Here is a 25,487-nt window from a genome sequence, read left to right as displayed (position 1 = left end):
GTAGTTTCTTTATTCAGAGAATAGTAAGGATATGGAATGCTTTGCCTGCAACAGTAGTAGATTCACCAACTTTAAGTACATTTAAGTCGTCATTGGACAAGCATATGGACGAACATGGAGTAGTGTATGTTAGATGGGCTTCAGATTGGTATGACAGGTCGGCGTAACATCAAGGGTCGAAGGGCCTGTACTGCTCTGTAATGTTCTATGACTGAGTCTGCAGCAGATGCTGATGGAATCAATGAGATGCAAAAACCCAGGATCTTGTCTTCTCAAATCTATCTACTGCAGATGCAGATGTTCATGACCTTATTGGTAGGAGTGACCAACACACAGATCTTATGGGGATGAAATCTTATTTCACACTGAGGATAGCCTCCATCATATTGTGACTCTACCGTACTTCTAAATGGATCAAATTTCAAACAGATCTAGAAACTCAAAACTCATGAGACAGTAAAGGTGATCAGCAGCAGAACTGTATTCAACCACTCAACTCCAGCCACGATGAAGTAGCCTGCTTGATTGGCACCCTATCCACCACCTTAAAATTTTACTCCCTCCACCGCCTACACACAGAGTAACTTCTACAAGAAATAATGTGGCAACTCACCATGCTTCTTCAACAGTACTTTCCAAATACATGACATCTACCACTGAGAAATACAAGGGCAGTGAATGCACGGAGACACAACCAGTTGCAAGTCCTGTCCAAGTTACCTACCGTCATGACTTGGAACTGTATCATTGTTCTTTCAGGAACTGCAGTGGTTCACAAGCATGGCTGACCTGCCTTCATGAAGGCAATTTGGGATGGCAAAAAATATTTATCTAGTTAATGATACTGTCATCCCGTGAATGAATTTTTAAAAACTTTCATAACCAATTTTAGCAACAATAAAAATTCAGTACACCTGATTGTGATATTTCAAACTTACTGACAGTTAATTGAAAAAGCAATTAGCATATATATGTTAATTGAAAAAGCAATTAGCATATATATTAAGCAAACAACATGGAGATCCAGTACAACATGGTTAAAAGTGAAGTTATATACTTGGGTGTGAAAACCAGAAGAGTATGATATAAATGATGATATATTGAAAAGTGTGGATATGTAAAGTGAACTGGGAGTCCTTATAAACCAGTCAATGAAAGTAGGCAGGCAGGCACAGCAAGTGATTAAGAAATGGTATATCAGCCTTTGTTACAAGATAATTTAAATTCAGAAACAGTCTTACTGCTGTTACAGGACCTTGGTGAGATCACACGTGGAGTATTGCATAGAGTTTTGGTCTTCCTTAAGAAAGGAAATACTTGGGAGTATTTGGAGTAAAGGAGAGAGTGCAGAAGTTCGCTAGATTGATACCAGGGGTAGCAGGACTGTCTTATGAGGAGGGATTGGTTTGACTGAGTCTCTGTTTACGAGAGTTGAGAGGATGAGAGGGGATCTGATTGATATGTATAAAATCCTACAGAGCTGGATGATATAGGGAGGATGTTTCCCCTGGTTAGGACACTTAGAACCAATGGACACAGTCTCGGGGATGAGGTAGACCATTTTGGACCAAGATAAGGAAACATTTCTTCACTCAAACAGTGGTGAACCTGTGGAATTCTGTATCACAGAAGGTTATGGACGCCAAGTCACTGAATATATTTAAGAAAGAGATAGGTATATTTCAAGGTTTCAAATACATCAAGGGGTATGGGGAGAAAGCAGGATTTTCGTAGTGAGAGACAGGATCAGCGATGATCCTACTAAATGGCAGATCAGGCTCGAAGGGCCAAATAGCCGACACCTACTCCTAGTTTGCATGTTTCTACATTTAGACCTCTTTGCTTAATTGCATCCTGTGAGGCTACCTACTGAAGCATTGTTATATATGATAAAAATGTTAATATTTTTCAGGCCAGTTTTCTGGTAGAGAAACATTTACTAATGAAGTCTTTGAATTCAATGATCTCTCACCTTGGGCTCAATTAGGATGTTTTTCATGAAACAGGAAAGAAGGTGTGTGAAGATTTCTGGGTCTTCTTTTTTGAGACGATTCATGACTTTTTCTGCCATTCCAAAAATTTCAGGCCAACTTGGAAACAGATTGCAAATGAGCAGATGCAGGTACATGGCCAGTTCATATGGATGTTCAGCTTTTATAAAGGAAACAGAGGAAGAACGTATAATATAAAAATAAACTAAATCATTTGATATATTTTAAAGGAATCAACCTCTTTCTCAACAGCAGTCCCTGTTTTGATTCTACTGGCTCATTGCTGGTCTGAACTTTCTTCTCTTGTACTTTCTATGCTTAATGGTATTTCTTCTCTTGATAACTTCAGTGTGCTGAAAAACAGGATCTTCTCTTCCAACGTATTTTTTGTCAGCACTTGAAAGCTAAACAATAAAATGGTTTACCTCCCTGTCTTGTCTTCCCTCTACATTTTGTACACTTTTAAAATGCAATGCCTGTTATCACAATTTCTTGATATATCTGCTTCTTTCTTACTTTTTCTAACCTTGATGCTTTTATACACCATGGACACAGCCCCTTCATCTTAAATTGACTGATTACAAGCAGTCTGTGCTGAATGGTTTCTGTTTGTTTTATAAGAAAATGTTTTGGCATAGGAATAATGCCTTTGAAGTGAAATTTTGATAATTGATATGCATTGTTTCAAGTGTAGAACAAGTCAGATAGTTTGGAGAGTCCTTCTAAGCCTGTATTAATCAGCTTTAAAGCAGTGAGTTAATCCACATAAGTAAATCAGAAATGTATGAAGAATTATTTAGAAATCCTATCCATCACATTTTGCTCTTTAGCACTTTGGTAAATTACCTATCATCATCTTGGTTGATTTAAAGTCTGCAACATGTCTGGTACTGTGCTCATCTGAATAAGTAGTCATTGTAAGGCATCCCAAAACTGTGCTCATGGCTGTATCGTTTCCTTTCAAACATATGTATCCATGCAGTATTTCATCACTTAAGATCTTCCATTAATTAGGAACGACCTTACACAGTAATCACTCAAATTTTGTACATTCTTTTAATGATAATTTCATTCCACATACATTAAGTTCCTTCAGCTACACACTTACAATGCTTACAATCTCCCATCTCCACACAATAATTAAGTCATTATCATAAACAAAAACAGAAATAGCTGGAGAAACTCAGTAGGTCTGGCAGCATTTCTGGAGAGAAAGCAGAGTCCACATTTCAGATCCAGTGACCTTTCTTCAGAGTCATTATACCCTGATTCTCTTCCCAGCCCATAAATAGGACTATAAAATCTCACGTTTTTCAGTTTTTGAAAAACAATTTGTTCATATAAATCATGTCTAACTGATTATTTACCATCCCCAACTTATGACTTTATCCTGAGTTTGAGCCTTTCTTTAAGAATATGGTTCCAGGACTAGATCATCCAGCTTCCAAACCTGTTCTGGCAATCAATTAGATCATGGGTGATCTGTACTTATATTTGTATTTTCTCCTTATACCTAAGCGACCTTTACCTAACAAATTAGACAACATACATGACCTCACTTCTGGTCCAAAATAAATTCCTAATTTTTGTCTGTTACTCAAGCTGCCCCAAAGAATTATTTCCTCTTTTATGCCAACATTTCTTACTGCCTCAACAACTGTTAATTTTCTAAAAACTACTAAGTCCTGAATATTGCTCCAAAATGTGAAGAAGCCTTGATATACTTGTCCATACTCTTGGTCAAAGGATAGAAAAATAATAAAACTGCTTGAATTTCTTGTCCATAGCTGCGGTCCCTGTCCACCAGAGGAAAAGCCATTTCTAGCGACTCCAACGGTATTCAATACTTATCAAGCTTTCTGTCAGGGTTCTAGTGCCTTTAATGGTGAGGATCCCATCTTCAAGAGCTGCCAGACAAAGAGAAGGTAGAGAAGCTCTGCAGGCTAGGACCTCTTAAGTTGCAGCAGTACCACAGGCCACTACTGACTTGGCAGAAGGCCTCAGAGCAGCAGCCATTAACAAGGCCCCATGAAACAAATGTGTTGGGATGCTAATTGAGGACAGTTAGGAAAGGAGAAGGACTGCGGTCATTGTAGAGGATTTGGGAAGGCTCTTTCAGCAAAGTGGCCCTTACCATCAAGGGGGACCACCATGGACCACAGGGTGGCCAATTAGGAAACTCCCTCCCTGACTCCGCAGAGATTTCTACTGCTATTTAAGATTATCAATTTACCCCTAAGTAAGAAGACCATCCTCAAACTACCCCCATCATTGTCTAAATCAAACAGAGTCAGGCTTTTCACTGATACCTTCTCATCTGATTATGCAGTTCTCCCAACTCCAACCCACTCCTAAATTCTGCCCCAACTCTGCTGCTGTCATCTTGCATTAAGCTTCTTACCTCCCTGTCATTTTCTCATTCTTCTATATCATATTGATATTGATCAAGGTCTGAACTTTTCTCTTTTCCTTCTAAGCTGCAAGCATTTCTTCCCATATATTTTCATTCTCCTGTATTGTGCAGTACCATACTGATTTATAGAAAAAGCAAGATAGATTAAAAAAATGTAAGATTAATTCTTTTTGCCAATTTTTAATCTATATTTCTGCCTCCTCTTCTAGTAGAATTTAAAGGCACCTTTTGTCCTTTAACATCTCACATGGATTACCATCCTTCAGAAATTTGCCTGGACAGTGAATCATGAATGGGAGGCACTGCAACAAAGCAAACCTCACATCATTAAGTCATAAGACCCTAAGAGGTGGGAGTAGAAGTAGACCATTCGGCCCATCAAATCTGCTCCTCCATTCAATGGGATCATGGCTAATCTGATAATCTCCAACTCTACTTTCCTACCTTTCCCAATAACCCTGGATTCCCTTACCTGCTAAAAATGTAATTTAGCCTTCCAGATATTGAACAACCCAGCCTAGACAGCGGTAAAGAATTCCACTTACTGACCATACAAAAAGAAGATTTCCTCATCTCTATTTTAAATATGTGTCCCCTTATTCTGAGATTATGCCTTCTGGTACTTTGATGTCTATACCTTCCAGCAGGCACTACTATAGGTAACAAACAGCAGCAGTAATGATCACTGATCTTAGATAGAAATAGATAGATAGAAAAATACAGCGCAGTACAGGCCCTTTGGCCCTCGATGTTGTGCCGATCCAAGCCCACCTAACCTACACTAGCCCACTATCCTCCATATGCCTATCCAATGTCCGTTTAAATGCCCATAAAGAGGGAGAGTCCACTACTGCTACTGGCAGGGCATTCCATGAACTCATGACTCGCTGAGTAAAGAATCTACCCCTAACATCTGTCCTATACCTACCACCCCTTAATTTAAAGCTATGCCCCTTCATAATAGCTGACTCCATACGTGGAAAAAGGATCTCATGGTCAACCCTATCTAAATCCCTAATCATCTTGTACACCTCCATCAAGTCACCCCTAAACCTTCTTTTCTCCAATTTTCTTCTTTCTAACCCACAGAGTCCAATTATATAGCACCTATTGCCAAACAAATTGTAATCAGTACAAAGTTAGAGTCAATCTGAGCTATTTATTCTGTTTAACTAAGTTACACATTGCATTTATCAACTGAATCATAGTAAACATTTGCTAATCTAATTTTATGTTTTTGAGTTCCTCTGTTATACAACTTTTCAGTTTCTCACCCTTTGCTGATGCCTGTTTGAAAGCAATCTGGAGAGGAAAGAGCCAGTAGATTAGGTAGGGTTCATATGTTCCATCATAAACGTACAGTATATTGAGTGCTTTACTGGCCTCCAGAATCATCTGCTCATTTGTGGCAAATGGCTGCATGCAGGGTGTCTTCTCAAATTTCTGTTTGGATTGAAAAAAGTCCAAATGATCAATCAAGGATACTTACAGCCTAAGAGAGCTTTCTAAAGGCTTTTGAATGAGACATGTTTTTATCATGTATGATCAAATCTGGATTAGGGTTAGGAACAAGAACACTTTTAAGTTCTATGAGTTCAGCAGAGAACAATGCACAAGACTGATTCATGCCTAACAGTGAGCACTCCTGTGGAGTGCCCACTATTAGATGCATTGAGATAGATCCAAGTCTTTCCATGTGGGAACTTGATATCAAGGTGAGATTTTCATCCCTGTTTGGTAAAGGAAATTAAAATAATTAAGATTTAAAAATGAAGTGCATGTGTCTCACCTCAACTACAGCATTTTCCACCAGTCCTGAAATAGGAGATCGTGTTGCACTTCTCAGTTTCAATTCGGACACCCTGCGTGCAACTACCTGTCCAAACTGCTCTCTAATAGTTTTCTCAACACTTTGGAGGAAAAAGGAAACAGTCAAAAGTACAGCCACTAATGTAAAATTAAAATAAAAGTGAAAAATTACAAGTATTTTATCTATTTATCCTCTGTCCCTTATTCTTTCTTCCACTCCTCTTTGGCTATGATCAGTCACAAGGTAACTGCAGGTGTGGCAGCTATTTGGTACACCTTAATTCTACCATGAATCAAAAGTTTTCCTATTGCAGTATTCAATTTTTTTTTGGAATGATTGCAAGGCATTTGCCTCCTATAGTTTGTTTGTTCAATTTTGATTAATCTTTGATAGATACTTCTTGAAATCAGTCCTATAAACACCTCTTATGAGTTTGCATGTCTTCTTGACATATCCCTCCAATTTATTTTAAAGTAATTCTCTAATTTTAACTTTTCCAATCCCATTACAATCTTACTCACTTCTCCATGATTAAGTTTCTTAAATGTCACCTATACTAGAGTTAAACAGTTCAAATTTCTCCAATCTCTGCTATTAGCTTAGATACCTTACCTGATTCTTCCTGCATTGCAACCAGTATTTAAGTGTCTCCCTTGCTTCCTGATGACCAGAACGGGCATAATTTTCGAGGTGCAGTCTGACCAGAGTTGTGAATCTATGGAATTCTCCACCTAGTGAAGTGGTTGAGGCTTCCTCAGTAAATGTTTTTAAAGCTAAGATAGGATAATTTTTTCAACATTAAAGGAATTAAGGATTCTAGTGAGAGGGCAGTTAAGTGGAGCTGAGGCCACAAATAAATCAGCCATGATCTTATTGAATAGTGGAGCAGGCTCGAAGAGCCAGATGGCCTACTGTTGCTCCTATTTCTTATGTTCTTATGACCAGAGAAGCTTATTTGCTGTCTCCCCTATTATAATTTACTCTTTTAGCCATTTGTTGATTGATGCTCTACAAATTTATTGGACATCTTTAGCACCAACTGCTCAATTTCTTTCAGTTTCTTCCTTAGATATTTCAACACCAAAGTTTTTCTTTTCCAAGACATTGTATTCACTATTGCTCTGCTCAGTTGTACATTTTGTCCACATCATTCTGTAACTTCTGAGCCAAGTGACAATCCACTCCTGAGCCTCTGTCAATGCTGCTCTTGATAAATGTGTACTACACATGTACGAATAGACATTTGGCATGAATATCTTTCAAGTCATGAATTGTGTTGAATTTGTCAGGATAGGGAGTTGTGAGGATAATTTAAAATCGAATAGGTCTGACAAAAGATCATTAACTTGAAATTTATATCCGTTACTCTCTCCACAGATGCTTCCAGACATTCACAATATTTTTGACATTTTATGATTGTATTTCATATTTCCAGCATCTGCAATATTTTGCTTTTGCTTTACTGTTGCTTGATTTATGGCAGTGTTCTCTAATCCTAGACTCTGTTGAAGCTAAAAAAATGACCCTTAAATAAGAACCTCAAAGCTTTGGAAAAATGTAATGATAAAGAACTAATTCATCGCAAAAGTTCTAACCAATGAGGCAAGACTATTAATATACTGGTATGGGAGAAATATGACAAAAAAATTGCAGTTTGTGGTATTAGTGTGAGAATTCTTAATGCATTAGGATCACGTAACTTTGTCATTTTAATAAAAGCACTAATCTGTTTAAAATAAAAGTGTCAACACCTTTCAAAGCTGACAAATTAATGCATTAAGAACATATTAAACTAAAGTTAATATCATGCAGAATAACTTCTAAACCATACGAGCTAAATATTGAATCATCGACATAAAATGTTAAAATCCTTCTTACTATCCTGAAGTATTAATGTGATTTTGTTTCTTCACTTTCAGCAGCTTATCCAGCCAGGTGGATCTTCTCAATGTTGTCGGAAGCAACTTTCCCCTCAGTCGTTCACAAATAATAGGCATTTGTTCACAATCTGCTTGGAGGATGGCACAGATTGAACCTCCAAGTATTTCACTCTGCATACTGCTCAGTGGTGGAAGAATCAGCTTGGGATCCAGATTGTCCCCATCTGTAAAACCATTTATGTCAATATATCCAAGAAAAACAACTCCTCACAGAGTTTAATATCATAATGTAAAATGAAATGCTTAAAATTAGGTATATATTCAAGCACATGGGAAAAAAACATCAGCTTAGAAACTATACAGCAGTTTAACGATCATGCTGCAGTTTAATGTTCATACTTTTGGGTTTAAACACTGTGGAATGAGTTATCGGTAGAGAGCGAATGGATTTGAGAATATAATGAGAAGGTAGGCAGTTAAGAATGAAATTATTTGAAAAGGCACATTTGGAAGGTAACAACATAACCTCATTTTTAAGAAGGGAGCAAGAGTGAAAACTGGAAACTATAGATCAGTTAGCCTTTCATCAGTAAGAGGGAAATATTAGAATCTATTATAAAGGATGAGATAAATAGCCACTGGATTGATAATGATCTAAATGGGCATAGTTAGCATAGATTTGTTGGGATTCTTTGAAGATGTTACTAACAAAATTGATAAAGAGCTGACAGATGTAGGATACCTAGGTTTTGATTAAGTCCCCCATAGGAGTTTGGTTAGAAAAATTAAAACTAACAAGATAGGAGGTAATGGTTGGCTAACAGTTAGAAAACAAAGACTAGAATAAATGGGTCACTCTTGCGTTGGCAAGCTCTGTCTAACAGATGCCCAGCACTTGGGACAGCTGTGCATAATATACACCAATGATTCGGAGTTAGGGAACTAAATGTAGTAATTCTAAACTTGCAGATGATGCAAAGCTAAGTGAGAATGTGTGGTGTGAGGAAGATGTAAAGTGACTTCAAAAGGATTTGGACAGGCTGAGTAAATGGGCAAGAACATGACAGGCAGAATATGGCATGGAAAAATTCAATATTACCCACTTTGGTAGAAGAAACAAATGTGTAGAGTATTTCTAAAGCGGTAAAGTGTTGATAAGGCTGAAGTGCAGCTAAAGCAAGCTATTAGGAAGGCTAATGATATATTAGCCTTTATTACATGAAAATTTGAATACAACAGCAGTGAGGTTTTGCTTTAATCATATAGGAGCTTGTTTAAACCACACCTGGATTATTTTGTGTAGTTTTGGTCTCTCTATTGCAGGAAGGTTTTAATTGCCATGGAGGGAGTGCAAAAAAAGGATCACCAGATGGCAGGACTGTCCTATGAGGTGGGTAAAGGAATTAAAGCGTTTGATCCGCCATGATTGCATTTAATAGTAGGGCAGGCTCAGTGGGCTGAATAGCCTATTCTTGCTCCTATGATTCAACAAATTCCCAGGACCTGCTGGCTTGCATCCTGGATTTGGGAAAAAAAACCATATTTGCAGAGATAATGTATATGCTGGTTGTGGTTTCCAAAATTCCTTAGATTCTAGAACAATCCCAGTGGATACGTAGTCAGGAAATATAACTACTAGTGAGTTAAGGAGAGAGAGCGTGCACAGGGAACTACAGGCTAGTTAACCTAATATATTTCCTATTCAACCTGTTCAGGGATATTAATATACATCTCTGGAGCAGGTATGACTTGAACCCAGCTCTTCTGGCTCAGAAGCAGGGACACTACCACTGCACTACACAAGGGTCATCAATTATAGTAGTTATCAGGAAAAAGCTGGAATTTATTCTGAAAGAAGTCTTTGCAATGCACTTAGAAAATCAAAGTCTGTTTGGCCAAAATCACCTTGCTGAAGTGAAAGGGAAATAGTTTGATAAATTTATTAAATGATGGAAGTAAAAAGATGACTAAAAGAAAATAATAGCATAATTAGATTCTGAAAGGTATCTTGTAAGGAGTCATGTAGTTAGGAGTTATTTTTAGGTGGAAAAAAGGATAATCAATTGACAGGGAGCAAAGAGCAGGAGAAATGGAGCTTTTAAGTGGGCAGATGGTGACTAATGGAATGTCATAAGGATCAGTCTTGGAGTTTCAACTACATATGATTTATATCAATGACTGAGACAAAGAGACCAAAAGTAAATACCTATTAGTAAGCTTTGAGAAAATTTGTAGCTCAGATTGAGGTTCTGGATGTAAGTTTGCTCGCAGAGTTGGAAGGTTCATTTTCAGACATTTCATCACCATACTAGGTAACATCATCAGTGAGCCTTGGGTGAAGCACTGTTGGTGCGGCCCGCCTTTTATTTATGTGTTTATTTTCCTTAGTTTGGTGATGTCATTTCCTGTGGTGACGCCATTTCTTGTTCTTTTTTCTGGAGTAGTAAATGGGATCCAAGTCAATGTGTTTGACGATAGAGTCATGGTTGGAATGCCAAGCTTCTAGGAATTCTCTGTTTGGCTTGTCCTAGGATGGATGTGTTGTCCCAGTTGAAGTGGTGTCCTTCCTCATCTGTATGTAAAGATACTAGTGAGAGTGGATCATATCTTTTTGTGGTTAGTTGATGTTCATGCATCCTGGTGGCTAGTTTTCTGTTTGCTTGTCCAATGTAGTGTTTGTTATAATTCTTGCAAGGTATTTTGTAAATGACGTTCGTTTTGCTTGTTGTCTGTATAGGGTCTTTCAAGAGTTTACAGATGAGGAAGGACACCACTTCAACTGGGACAAGCCAAACAGAGACATGCGGGAGAATTTCTAGAAGCATGGCACTCCAACCTGAACTCTATCAGCAAACACTTTGACTTGGATCACATTTACCACCCCCTGAGAAAAAGAACAGGGAATGACATAACCAACCCAAGGAAACCTAAACACAAACAAAAGGCGGGCCACACCACCACAGCTTCACCCGAGGCTCACTGATGATGTTATCTAGTATGGTGAGAAAACATCTGAAAATGAACCTTTGAGCTTAGCGAGCAAACTTACATCCAGTAAATATCCATGCTTGCTCATGATATAAAATTGGGTGAGAATGCAAGCTGTGGAAAGAACAAAGAAATGGCAAAGTGATATACACAGTTAAGTGAGTTGGGGCAGATAAAGTATAATTTTGATAACTATGAGGTTATTCACTTTGTAGCAATAACATGAAACAGATTTTTTAAAATATGACTTGGATTTATTTATGCAAGGAACACAGAAAGCTAGCATGCCAGAACAGCAAGTAATTAAGAAGCCAAATGGTATGTTGGCCTTCATGCAAGGAGATTGGAGTAAAAGAATAAGGAAGTATTCCTGTAATCGTACAGAGCTTTGGTGAGACCACATTTAATGTGCAATTTTGATCTCCAGATTTAAGAAATGATATACTTGCATTCAAGGCAGCAAAGCTTCACAATGGGCATTTGAGATGGGAGGCTGAGTAAATTAGACCTTTTATGCAAGATTTAAAAGAATGAATGTGATCTCATTGAAACGTAGAGGATTCTGATGGGTACTAAGAGAAAGATTGTCTCCCTGGCTAGAGAATCTAGAACACATGGGCACAGTCAAAGGGAGCAATCATTTAAGACTGAGACGAGGAGAATTTCTTTCAAAGAAAGGGTTTAAAATCTTTGGAATTGTCAACTCCAGAAAGTTGTGGAAGGCCTTTCATTAAGCATTTTTAAGGCTGAGATAAAATGTTTTTTGGTCCCTTGAGGAATCAAGGAATGGGAATTGGCCAGGAAAGTGGAGTTAGGGCTTTGATCACTCAATAATGGGTTGACTGGTAGAGCTATTTGGGCCATAAAATGTACTTCTCTTCCTATGTTCTTATGGGTTTGATTCCATCCACTGATCATCAATCAGCAAAAAAATAGGCAAGGTATCAGTTAACTAGTTGAGTTGGCAATCTGGCACTTTTTGTGATTACTGTCTGATTAGAGTCCAAAAATGCCCAGGTGGAACCTGAACTCATGATTTTGAGAATGCTAGTAAGAGGCAACAGCTATTCAATTATGGTACCCCTGTTAAGACAAGACTGAGCATGATGAGCCAAAGCAAAATGCCATGTACAAATTGTGATGTGAGTTTGTGCCTGATCCACTGAATCAGAAGTACATCTCCAATTGGAGGTGGGGAGCAGTGTTGGTGGTTCATCAAGTCAGATCCTACCTACATTAGTTGGGGGAATAGTATTCTCAGGAACCCATTATTATGATTAATCCAAGAGCTGTGTCAATAGGCTAATGCTACAGTTTCATTTATACCATTTGTTGTTAACTGAAATGCTGATCCTCGCCGCATCGTCAGGTGCAAGTCTTTACTCTCTACTGATTTAGGGCGTCTCCTGATCAATTCTGCCGATGAGGACTTCCATGTAAGACAGCTTTGTGCCAAATCAGAGTCAGGTTCCTATTAGAATTAACCATAGCAATCTATTCATTGCAAAAACTGAGACAACCAGAAATCATTGCATGATCAGACTAAAAAGGATCAATTCAATGTAAAGCAGGATGTACTTCCTAGTGCAAAATTTTACATGGGTTCAATTTTTCCTCTGTTAAAGCCTGCAAAAACATATGTATAATTTCAGGTTGAATACCTTTCACAGATAATGTTAATTTTTCTCTCATCATCAATGATATGCTGCTTCCCCTGCTGAGTTATTCCATTGTTTTCAATTTTCATTTCACTCTTCCTGCATCAATTGCATTGCTTTTGTAAAATATATACACATCTGCTAGAAATCAATTCCAACATTCAAATAACTAAAAATGTAGAATTGTTTGTTAACTTTTCAGAATGAGTGTATTTTTTGGGAGCATGGAGATGTTTTTTCCCTTTACTATAATGTTATTACCTCATTTCATCATCGCAGCCTGACAACTCGTTTTAAAATACACAAAAGGTTGAACAATCAATTCCTTCTGGATTGTTGCTTATAATAAAGCACATATGGTTGGATACAAAGCAGTATCAGGAACTGCCCATGATTTTCCCCTCTAAAGTTTCCACCATACTCTTGCTTGAAGACATAACTGCCCTTGTACAGTATTTCCTGGATGATGCATTACAAGTCAGGAACTAACGTGTTCACTCTGCCTCTCTCAATTCAATCTCATAAAACATCAAATAAATGATGCTGAAACAAATATTTTTCTGAATTTGAAATGGTAAGTTAGAGCATCAGCCAATTCATTGCCTGCAAGTTAAATATACATGCAGAGCCTTCAAATTCAGGGCTTGTTAAGGTTATCATTCTCATTGAGATATGGCAAAGCAGACCTCATTTTCAAAAGAATTAGACTTAATAGAATTGATGTCCACTATTAATCCACACTGCAGTAAATTCTGTGTTTGCAGCAGGAATTTCTATTAATGTTACACTTTAGTGTTTTGGGTGGAAGCCATTTTTTAAAAAAAAGGAGATACTGCAGAAAAGAATTACTTAACAGACAAATTCTGGGAAGGATGTCTGAATATCTCATGCAACAATGGATTGTACTCAAGATACACCAAAAGGGATATTGGGGTCATGCTAATCCCATAATATGGCATAATGGTACATCGCCTTTAATTAAGTATTTTATCGGAAAAACATTATATGTTTCAACACAGTGTGTGATTGTTGCTGGTGGTTGTGGAATGCAGAGATTACAGGCAGAGTTATTTCTAGCTTTAGGTTTCAAACTGAGGTCTGCAGATCCTAAACAACAAAAAACCAAAGAACTGCGGATGCTGGAAATCAGAAATTGCTGGAGAAACTCAGCAGATCTGACAGTATTTGTGGAGAGAAAGCAGAGTTAACGTTTCAGGTCCAATGACTCTTCTGGGACCCGAACATTAACTCTGCTTTCTCTCCACAGATGCTGTCAGACCTGGTGAGTTTTTCCAGTAATTTCTGATTTTGTTTCTGTTGATCCTAATGTCACTGACATTTTGTCTTCCTGAAACCAGGTGTACTGTTTGCACAGTTCTGAGAATTCTGTATTTTTTTCTACATTTGTTGAGTAATTAACACACTATTTTCCATTGTTATTAAAACTGCAAAAATCAATGCGTTAAGGTTTTCTTAAATTTACTAAAACATAAGTTCTTCCTTTGGCTTTTTTCAGTTTATTCTCATTTCTCAAAGTTATTTTTCTTTCCTTTCAAGTATTCCAAACTGCAATGTGTTCCATTCCTAACCTGTACAGGAACGCAAGGCCCAGTCTATCTTTGAGCCTTGTCCAGGCCAATACGTGCTCTAGTTGTTAAAAATGAGCCCTTTCCATTTGATTTTCATGTTTGATTGGGAATTCATTGTGGCGCAATAATTGCTCTGGTCACTCTGACAAAAACGATAAATGCATTCAAATAGTAGTTTACAATTTTGTTGCACATGTTAAGAAAAAAACAGACTCCCACAACTCTCTCACACTGGCTTCAAAAAGCTATGGCTCCAGAAATACTGACAACTTAATCCTTAAGTCCCCTCGCACACAAGGACCAAAACCCACATGCCTCTCATTCAAAATCCAAAATATATGATAGTAAAATATATATCAATCACTTACCATGCAACACATAACATTGTGGATCTATCTATTGTAGGCTGTAATTCATAAAATCAAGCCAAGAATAAATTTCTCATTACACCACAAAGCTTCAAAGAAACTGTAAAAATATCTTTCAATTATACTTGTGGTAATTTCTTCAACAAAAATGATGATTTAAATCCAAGTTTTATTGATAATCATGAAAATTATATGGACAATAGGGTGGCATCATGATTCAGTGATTAGCACTGCTGCCTCACAGTGCCAGGGACCCAGGGACCCTCGTGCGACTGTCTGTGTGTAGTTTGCACATTCTCTGTGTGTTTGCATGGGTTTCCTCCAGGTGCTCCAGTTTCCTGCCATAATCCAAAAATGTGCAGATTAGGTGAATTGGCCATGTTAAATTGCCCATAGTGTTCAGGAATGTGTAGGTTAGGTGCATTAGTAGGGGTAAATACGGGAATGGGTCTAGGTGGATTACTCTTCAGTGTGGACTTGTTGGGCCAAAGGGCCTGTTTCCACACTATGACTGAAGAAAGTTTGGAAACAGCAAAAGGCCATTAGGTCAATCAAACCTATACCTTTTTGATAGACATACAATGTGTCATGTGATGCAGAGTCAGGTGATTGATATCTACTTTAATACTTATTTTAGAGTTTGGATTTTGAATGAGTGGCATATGGATTTTGGTGCATGTATTTGAGAGGATATAATGATTAACTTGACAGTACTTCTGGAACCTTGTCTTTTTGAAGCCAGTATGAGAGAGACAATTCCTGAAGTGCTAATGTGATTTGCATTGGGTCAGTTTTACATGTACACAGAATAAACATTGAAGAACATGAGCTTGCTTCCAGTTAGAAGCAGAGTTTGCTGTTGGGAAGCATCTATTATTCTTTTTTTCCCATGGCATTATGAAATCTTTCAAATTGTCTTATATGTAACTAGTTTGTGTTATTATCCAGATAGCCCTGTTATTACATGGTAGTTGCATTCTTGTGTGACCCCGCACTATACAAAACTCATGCAATACAAATACACTTAATGCATTGTTATGTAACTGTGTTATGGCTAACACACACTTTAAAAGTTTGTGTTTTAGAAAAAGTGTTCTCTATTCACTCAATCATGTTATAGCTAATTAGCATTAACGAAAGACATTATAGCAGAACTACCTAGATTTTATCTTTTCTTTTGCATAATAAACTTCCAGTTTACTGTGAAAATCAGATCTGCAATGTTGCACACTAGTATTTCAGAGAAAGGCCAACACATTCAATTTTTAAGAAATTATCTATTGAGCCAGACTTCAGTATGGAATCTAAGTTATCCAGTAATAATGTCAGTTAGAGTCATAAAAGCCAGTAAACTAATACATCAGGATGGTGCAGATTTGTACTTTACATTTGAAAGTGTTGCGAAGATATTAAATGAAATTCATGTTACGTTTTGCTTTGCCTCATGTCTTGCTAGCAGCTGATCCATTTCCTTGAAAACCAGATTATTTGTGTCATCAATGAAGTTGATCATCTCGGACGACAGGCCAGAATAATCACCAGCTGTGGGTTATGGACAAAATAATGAACTGAAAGATTTCTAAGTCACCCAATGGAGACTAAAAGGTCTAAGAATAAATGGAAAAGCAAAAATGAATTGTAAACTGTAATTCACAAAATCAGGTCAAGAGAACAAATTTCTTATAGCACTATAAAGCTTCAATGAAACTCAAAATTCTTTAATTTTTTACGCATGGTAATTTCTTCAATAAAAATTAAGATTTAATCTCAGATTTTATTCATAATCAAACTGAAACTTATAAGTAGCTAAACAATTCTGAAGAAATTTTAGAAGCAGCAAAAGACCATTAGGTCAATCAAATCTGTACCTTTTTGATATATCCAAACATGAATGCCCATTATGTCCTCAATCCTTTCTACCTTCAAATATTCATCCAACTACTCCTGAATTCATTGACACTATTAGTTTGATTGACCCTTCTTAGAGCTATCTGCAAGTTCTCCTCCAAGTCACACACCATCCTGACTAGGGACGATATCGCCATTTATTTACTGTTGCTGGGTCAAAATCATAAAACTCCCTTCCAATCAGCACAGTGGGTGGACTTAGCAGCCAGGTTTTATCAGGACAAAGTCAACAATTCAATCTGTTGCGGAGCATGCTAATACCATCAGCAAGCACTCGTTGCTAAGTCAGTAATGTCTGCACTGCCTCTGTCATGTTAGCCACAGGGTCACAACCTGTTGGCCATCCATTCCTCCACTATTAGGATACCAAAAGCAACTTATAAAGATGGCAAATAATGACCCTAATAATTCAGGACAGTCACTGATGCCCCTGTTGTCTGAAGGCCTGATTTGGTTGGGATTTGGAAAATGCACGTATAAACAAAAAACTCAGCCATCAAAAAGAGGGCTCAAGAAAACAGAGCCCAGCAAATTGAGACCATCTAGGAGTGGAGACAGCTGTGGAAGAACTGCAGGAGATATACTGACTCAGGGCTAAAGTAGGGCTGAAACTGACCAAAAATCCAAAAGTGATATAAAAGGAAAACTATAAATATATTGATTGGTGAGAAGCCGCTACTAGCTTAAAATATTGTCATTAATAAAGAAGAAGAAATTAAGTGGATCTCAGCACAGAACACATGTAAAAGAGAAGTTAAATTAAATCAAGTCAAAATAAAATAAAATCATAACCTTAAACTAAAGGAAAATAAAGTTAACTTAAGTGACGTAAAGTTTCCAGTACTTTTTTTTAAATAGGTTTATACTTATTGTAAGGATAATACATAGCTTTCAAAATGCAAGACAGCTGGGATAAATGGAGTGTATATCCTGTGTTATAATGTGAAGTCAAGAACATAACATGTGCCCCTGACAATCACATCTGCAGATGTCACTGGCTCCAAAAGCCTGAACTTTGGGTTTTAGAACTTGAACTTTTGTTGTGCACCCAACAAAAGACCACAAGATATAGGAGCATAATTAGACCATGTGGTCAATCAGATCTGCTCCACCAAAGGTCGTGGCTGATATGCTTCTCAATTCCATTCTCTTGCCTTCTCCCTGGAACCCTGGATCCCCTTACTAATCAAGAGCCTATTTATCTCTGTCTTAAATATACTATGACTTCATGTCCATAGCATTCTGCAGCAAAGAGTTCCACAGATTCCCCATCCACTGGCTGAAGAAATTCCTCCTCATTTCATTTGTAAAGGCTCATCTCTTTGTTATGAGATTGTGCCCTCAGATCCTAGATTCTCCTACTAATGGAAACATCTTCTCCACATCCACTCTATCCAGGCCTCTCAGTATTCTATAAGTTTCAATGAGGTTTCCTCTCATCATTCTAAACTCTGTCAAGTATAGACTCAGAGACCTCAATTGCTAATCATATGACAAGCCCTTTATCCACGGAATCATTCTTGTAAATCTCTTCTGGACCTCTTCCAAGGACAGCACACCCTTCCTTAGGATTTTGGTGCAAAACCCCTCATAATATTCTAAATGCAATCTTACCAGAGCCATATACAGCCTCAGTAGTACATTTCTGCTCTTGTATTCTTATCCTCTTGAAATGAATGCTAACATTGCATTTGCCTTCCTAACAGCCAACTGGACCTGCATGTAAACCTTAAGAGAATCCTGAGCTAGGACTCCCAAATCCCATTGTGTTTCAGATATATGAGCCTTTCACCATTTAGAAAATAGTGTATTCCTCCATTCTTCCCAGCAAAGTGCATAAGCTCACACTTTCCCACATTATATTCTATCTGCCACTTCTTTGCCCACTCTCTTAGCCTATTCAAGTCCTCCTGCAGCCTCCCCATTTCCTCAACACGACCTGTCCCTCCATTTATCTTTGTGTCATTGTGTCTCCACTCTCTGCCTTTGGCCAGTAAGTCAATCCACTATTGGTGCTAGCACTTTGCCCCTAACACCATGAGTTTTTTGTGTGGCACTTTGTTGACAGCCTTTTGGAAATCCAAACAGATCACATCTACTGGCTTTTTTTTGTCTACCTTGCTCATTACCTCATCAAAGAATTCTAACAGATTTGTCAGGCGTGATCTCTGCTTGATGAAGCTGTGTTGATTCAGTCCTATTTTACCATGCACTTCCATGTACCTTGCAATCTCATCCTTGATCATGGATTCTAAGAGTTTACCAATTATTGAGGTTGGTCTAACCTGCCTATAGCTTCCTGTCTTCCTCCCTTCTTAAACAGGAGTGTTCATTAGCAATTTTCCAGTCCTCAGGCACCCTCCCTGACTCCAGTGATTTCTGAAAGAGCACTACCAATAACTCCACATTCTCCTCAGCCATCTCCTTCAGAACTATGAGTGTAGTCCATCTGGTCCAGCTTATTTATCCACCTTCAGACCTCTCAAGTTCCCTACCATCTTCTCCTTAGTGAGAGCCACTTCACTCACCTTTGTTCCTGACTCTCTTGAAATTCTGATATGCTACCACCATGAAGATTGATGTAAAGTAACTATTTATTTGCTCCCCATCACTACTTCTCCAGTCTCAATTTCCTGCAGTGCAATGTCCACTATTCACTTCCCTTTTATGTGACTAAAAAAACTCTTGCAATCTTCTTTTATATTACTAGCTAGTTTACCCTCATGTTTCATCTTTTCTCTCCTTATTGCTTTTTTAGTTGGCCTGCTGGCTTTTAAAGGCTTCCAACTCCTCTGGCTTCCCACTAATCTTCACCATATTGCATGTTTTTTATTTTGCTTTGATGCTGTCTCTGATATCCCCTGTCAGCTACGGTTGTCTTGTCTTCCCTTTATATATTTCTTCCTCCTTGGGATGAATTTCTGCTGTACCTCCAGAATTACCCCTAGAAACTCCTGCCAATGCTGCTCCACTGTCTTCCCTACTAGGGTCTCTTCCAACCAACTCTGGACAGCTCCTCCCTCATATCTTTGTAGTTACCTTTACTCAATTATAATAGAGTTACATCCCATTCTAGCTTCTCCCTCTCAAACTGCAGGGTGAATTTTATCCTATTATGGTCTCTGTCTCTTCCGGGTTTCTTCACTTTAAGCTTCCTAATTACACATCACCAAATCCAGAACTTGCTGTACCCTAATAGGCTCTATCACAAACTATTCCAAAAAAATCATCTCATAGACACTCCACAAATTCATTTTCTTCCTTCAGCACAGAGGACTACAGATGCTGGAGATGCTGGAGATTACAGTCAAGATTAGAGTGGTGCTGGAAAAGCACAGCAGGTCAGGCAATATTCGAGCAGCAGCAAAATCGATGTTTCGGGCAAAAGCCCTTCAACAGGAACGAGGCCTAGAGATTAGTCATGCACAGGCAAAGGGTATGGGTGACTGTTAAGCAGTTTAAGAGAAATAGACACATAGTGAAGTGTAGAGTGGTGCTGGAAAAGCACAGCAGGTCAGGCAGCATCTGAGGAGCAGGAAAATGATGAAACGTTGATTCCCCTGCTCCTCGGATGCTGCCTGACCTGCTGTGCTTTTCTAGCACCACTCTAAACTTGACTCTGATCTCCAGCATCTGCAGTACCCACTTCTGCCTCATAGAAAAGTCTTTTGAGTCTATTGTGTTTACTAATTGGTATTCCATTTGGAAACTAGTGAAGGCGATAGTTCCTCAGGGGAGTGCAACCAGAGATAGCTCCATGGCACCACAGGTAGCTGAGCTGCACTGGATTGGAGAAAACAAAGAGTAGAAGCATAATAGTGATGGGGGATTCAATATGGACAGGTTTTTCTGAGCATTAAACATCACTCCAGAATGGGGTGTGGCCTCCCTGGTACCAGTGTCAAGATGTCATAGATTGGCCTCAGGACATCCTTCTGTGAGGGGATTAACCAGAAATCATGACTCATATTGGAACCAACAACATAGGTAGGTAGAAAGATAAGGTCTTCAAGGTAGATTTCAGTGAATTAGGAAGGAAATTAAAAATAGGATCTCAAGAGCAGTAATTTCAGGATGACTGTGCCACACACTAGTGAACATAAGAACAGGAGAATTAATTGACTGAATGCATGGCTGGAAAACTGTTGTGGGAGAGAAGACATCAGATTTCTGAGGCATTGGGACCAGGCATGCAGGATTTACAAGCTGGACAGATTACACTTTAATGGGATTGGGACCAACCTTTTCACCGGGTGACTTGGGGGTTGGTTTAAGCTCGCTTATCGGGGGATGTGAATCTGAGGGATAATCCAATTGGAAGAAATGTAGTTTATAATAGGAAGAAGAAAGCTGCGAGGCAAACCAGTGAGGCCATACCTGGAATACTGCATGCAGTTTTGGTCTTCTTGCTTGAGAAAGGATATACTGGTACTAGAAGGGGTGCAGAAGAGGTTCTGTAGGTTGATTCCAGAGTTTAGGGGGTTGGCCTATGAGGACAGACTGGTAGACTGGGATTATATTAATTGGAATTTAAAAGGATGAGGAGGGATCTTATAGAAATATAAAATTATGAAGGGAATAGATAAGATACAAGTAGAGAGGATATTTCCACTGGCGGGTTAGACTAGGATAAGAGGGCATAACCTCAAATTAGGTGTATCAGATTTAGGACTGAATTGAAGAGGAACTTCACCCAGAGGATTGTGAATCTATGGAATTCTGTGCCCAGTGAAGTAGTTGAGGCTTCCTCAGTAAATGCTTTCAAAGCCAACACAGATAATTTTTTGAACAGTAATGGAATTAAGGGTTGTATTGAGAGGAGAAAGTGAGGACTGCAGATGCTGGAGATCAGAGCTGAAAATGTGTTGGTGGAAAAGCGCAGCAGGTCAGGCAGCATCCAAGGAGCAGGAGAATCGACATTTTGGGCATGAGCCCTTCTTCAGGAATGTATTGAGGTTCAGGTTGTATTGAGAGGGCAGGTAAGTGAAGCTGAAGCCACAAAAACGTCAGCCATGATCGTACTGAATGGCAGAGCAGGCTCAAAGGGCCAGGCGGCCTACTCCTGCTCCTAGCCTTCTTATGTTATGTAATACAGGAGAAAGAAAACCGAGCATTGAGTCTGCTTCAAATGTGAAATGATGTCAAAAAGCCAAAGTTAAGACATGTTACCTGAATATGTGCAGTATTCACATAAAGGTAGATGATCTGAAGTCACAAATAGAGGTAAATTGTTATGATATAATTGTTATTACAGAAATATAGCTGCATGATGAGCAATATTGGGAACTGAATATTCAAGGGTATTCGATATTTAGGAAAGACAGAAAAGAAGAAAAAGGAGTTGGAGTTGCAATGATAATATGAGATCAGTACACTACTAAGGGAGGATATCAGGTCAAAAGAACAATATATGAAATCCAAATAGAGAAATAAAGAAACAGATGGGGCCAGTGCAATATCCACTATTGCCTTTCAATTACCTTTTATGTGACTAAAAAACTCTTGCAATCTTCTTTTACATTACTAGCTAATTTACCCTCATGTTTCATCTTTTCTCTCCTTATTGCTTTTTCAGTTGGCCTGCTGGCTTTTAAAGGCTTCCAACCCCTCTGGCTTCCCACTAATCTTCACCATATTGCATATTTTTTCTTTTGCTTTTTGTAGGTCATCAAATAGTGATGGTAGTATGGGGTATGGTATAAATCAAGTCCTGAGATAAGCTTGTAGCATGGGCAACACAGTAATCATGGGTGACTTCAATCTATATTTAGACTAGGTAAGCCAACTGAACGCTAAAGAAATAATAAATTTCTTCAAGGTGGAAAAAAATTCCAAACTGTCAGTCCACTGCAGCTAATAAATGAAGCTGAGGACTGTATGTGATTAAAATACTTATAAAGTGGCCAGAAATAGGATTAGGAAGATTTTAGAATAAAACAAAGGAAGCCAAAGAAACTGATAAGGAAAATAATAGAACATGAATACAACCAGTGGGGAGGTGATGGCCTTATGGTATTATTGCCGGACTGTAAATCTAGAGACCCAGGTAATGTTCTGGGGGTCTGGGTTCGAATCTCACCACAGCAGACAGTGGAATTTGAATTCAATAAAATTCTGGAAATAAGAGTCCAATGATAACCATGAAATCATTGCTGATTGTCAGGAAAACCCATCTGGTTCACTAATGTCCTTTTCGGAAGGAAACTGCCATTCTTACCTGACTCACAGCCACAGCAACGTGATTGACTCTTAACTGTCCTCTGGGTAATTAGGGATGGGCAACAATGCCCTTGACTAGTGAATGAATTTAAACAAACCTAGCAAAAATAGGACATTAAAGTAAAAGCTTATATAAATAAGTAAAAAGGTTTATCTGAATGTGCCCATTTACTTCCTCCTTCTTCACTATCCAAGGCCCCAAAGACACCTTCCAGGTGAAGCAGCACTTTATCTGCACTTTACTCAACTAGTCCACTGCATTCGCTGCTCTCAATGTGATCTCTACACTGGGGAAACAAAGCGCAGACTGAGTGACCATTTTGCGGAACACATACATTATGCTCACAAAAAATACTTGGAGCTTCCTGTTGCCTGCCCCTTCAATACACCACCATGTTTCGTGGCCAACGTCTCTGTCTCAGGCTTGCTTCAGTGTTCCAGCAAACCTCAGTTCAAGCTGGAAGAACAGCACCTCATTTTCTGCTTGGAAACCCTACAACCTTCTGGACTTTACACTGAGTTCAACAATTTTAGTGCTTGAGGCCTTGTCCTACCCCAACCCTCACACACCAGGCCTTGTCATCACATAGGCTGCTACCACACACAACTAACCGCCATAATCATGAAGTGCCTCAACAGGTTGGTCATGGCCTATATCAACCCCAACCTCTGAGCCTGCCTCAATCTACTGCAATTTGCCTACTGGCAAAACAGGGTCTACAGCCCAAAATTTTGTGGCCCAAAATTCATCCCTGGAACATCTGCATAACAAGGACACCTACATAAAACTCCTACTCATTGACTACAGATCTGCCTCCAACACCATAAACCCTTCCAGATTAATCTCAAAACTCCAAGACCTACGTCTCAGCTCTGGCCTCTGCAACTACATCCTCAATTTCCTGACCCACAGATTGCAGTCAGTGAAGATTGACAACAACTCCTTCTCCACAATAATCCTCAACACTGGTGCCTTGCCAGGATGAGTTTTCAGCCTCCTACTGTACTCACTGTACAACAACACCTGTGCATCCAAATTCCGAACAAATGCCATCTTCAAGTTTGCTGACGACACTATTGTCGTAGGACGGATATCAAACTACTGATGAATCAGAATACAGGAAGGAGATTGGGTGCTTGGTGTCATGGTACAATGATAACAATCTCTCTCTCAATATTGGTAAAACAAAACAACTGATCATTGACTTCAGGATGAAAGGAGGAGGACACGCCCCATCTACATCAATGGACTGGAGGTGGAGAGGGTTGAGACTGTCAAGTTCCTGGGAATGATATTAACCGACAATCTGTCCTGGACCTCCCAAGTAGATGTGACAGTCACAATAATACCTCTTCTTCCTCAGGCAGCTAAGACAATTTGGCAAGTCCATGGGGCCCCTTACCAACTTTACAGATGCACCATAGAAAGCATTCTATCCATGTGGTACAGCAACTGCTCAGCACAGGACTGTAAAAAACTACAAAAAGTTGTGTACACAGCCCAAAACATCTTGGAAGCCAACCTCTTATCTATGGACTCCATTTATACTTCTCGTTGCTGCGGAAAAGCTGCCAATATCATAAAAGACCCCTCCCACCCCAGAAATGCTCTCTTCCATCAGGCAGAAGATACAGAAGCTTAAACATACACACCAACAGATCTAAGAACAGCTTATTCCCTGTCATTATTAGACTGTTGAGTGGACCTCTCGAATTTCAAATAATGTTGATCTTGCTTTGTGCACATCCTGTGCAGCTGTAGCCTTGTATGCCTTGCTGTAAGTACAGTATGATTGCCTTTGTTTGCTTTGATCTGCCTATACTACTCGCAAAACAAAAATATTTTCACTGTACTCAGGTACATGTGACTACAATAAATCAATCAATCAACCCATTGTCTGCTACACTTTAGCAGCTATTCATTGCCTCAGACTCATGTTTAACCAATCCTTTGTCTGTTTAACTGTGTTTCTCTCTTTTGGCTCCATCTCAACCTATAATTTACTCTCTCCTCTACCCCCACCCCACTTCCTATATAAATACCAACTTTTTCCTAGCTAACATCAGTTCTAAAGAAGAGTCACTGGACCCAAAATGTTAATTCTGATATCTCCCTACAGATACTGCCAGATCTGCTGAGTTTTTCCGGCAATTTCTGTTTTTGTTTTGTTTCTAACTTTTATTTAACTTTTTAACATTAGGAAATGTACAACGGAAATAAATCAACTTTCAGTTAGTAACAACATGCTAACTTCTATCAGAATTATATTATGATTGAAGAGAGAGATTAAAAATGGTTTAGAAAGCAGATCACTGCAACAAAACACAGAAATCCAAACAAACTTTGCAATAATACTTGAATCTAAATTTACAGATTTACATCCAAATGTAGGTTGTACGTATATTACAATTTAATACATAGATTAATAAAATTAGGAGATCCAAATATGTGAAGGATCTGAGATTAATGGCTAATAAAAGTCAGCATTTGATAACGGCAATAACTGAAGAATTAACCATAACAAAATTTCACTACCATTTCTTTTCTGCTATATTCAATGATAAAGTGTTAGTTACCACCAACATTATAACTCAACACACCTGATTTTCATATTTTTATCTTCAATGTATAAATCAATGCAGCACTCATTGGAAGTTACTGT

General features: G+C 38.6%; 1 protein-coding gene across 1 annotated transcript in view; it reads right to left on the bottom strand.

Annotated features, from left to right (window-relative positions):
• Window positions 1-25,487, bottom strand: part of LOC140491600 (uncharacterized) — a 161,154-nt gene that overhangs the window by 91,476 nt on the left and 44,191 nt on the right. The window contains exons 5-10 of the mRNA XM_072590028.1: window positions 16,127-16,239; window positions 12,409-12,553; window positions 8,093-8,318; window positions 6,194-6,314; window positions 5,679-5,847; window positions 1,973-2,151 (exon numbers count right to left, since the gene is read on the bottom strand). Coding sequence (XP_072446129.1) covers window positions 1,973-2,151; window positions 5,679-5,847; window positions 6,194-6,314; window positions 8,093-8,318; window positions 12,409-12,553; window positions 16,127-16,239 — 953 coding nt within the window. The remainder of the gene's footprint in view (window positions 1-1,972; window positions 2,152-5,678; window positions 5,848-6,193; window positions 6,315-8,092; window positions 8,319-12,408; window positions 12,554-16,126; window positions 16,240-25,487) is intronic.

The sequence above is a fragment of the Chiloscyllium punctatum genome, chromosome 19, assembly GCF_047496795.1.
Source record: "Chiloscyllium punctatum isolate Juve2018m chromosome 19, sChiPun1.3, whole genome shotgun sequence".
In the NCBI taxonomy this organism is placed as follows: domain Eukaryota; kingdom Metazoa; phylum Chordata; class Chondrichthyes; order Orectolobiformes; family Hemiscylliidae; genus Chiloscyllium; species Chiloscyllium punctatum.
The sequence above is the reverse complement of the archived record's forward strand: the minus strand, read 5'-3'. Positions and strand labels throughout refer to the sequence as shown.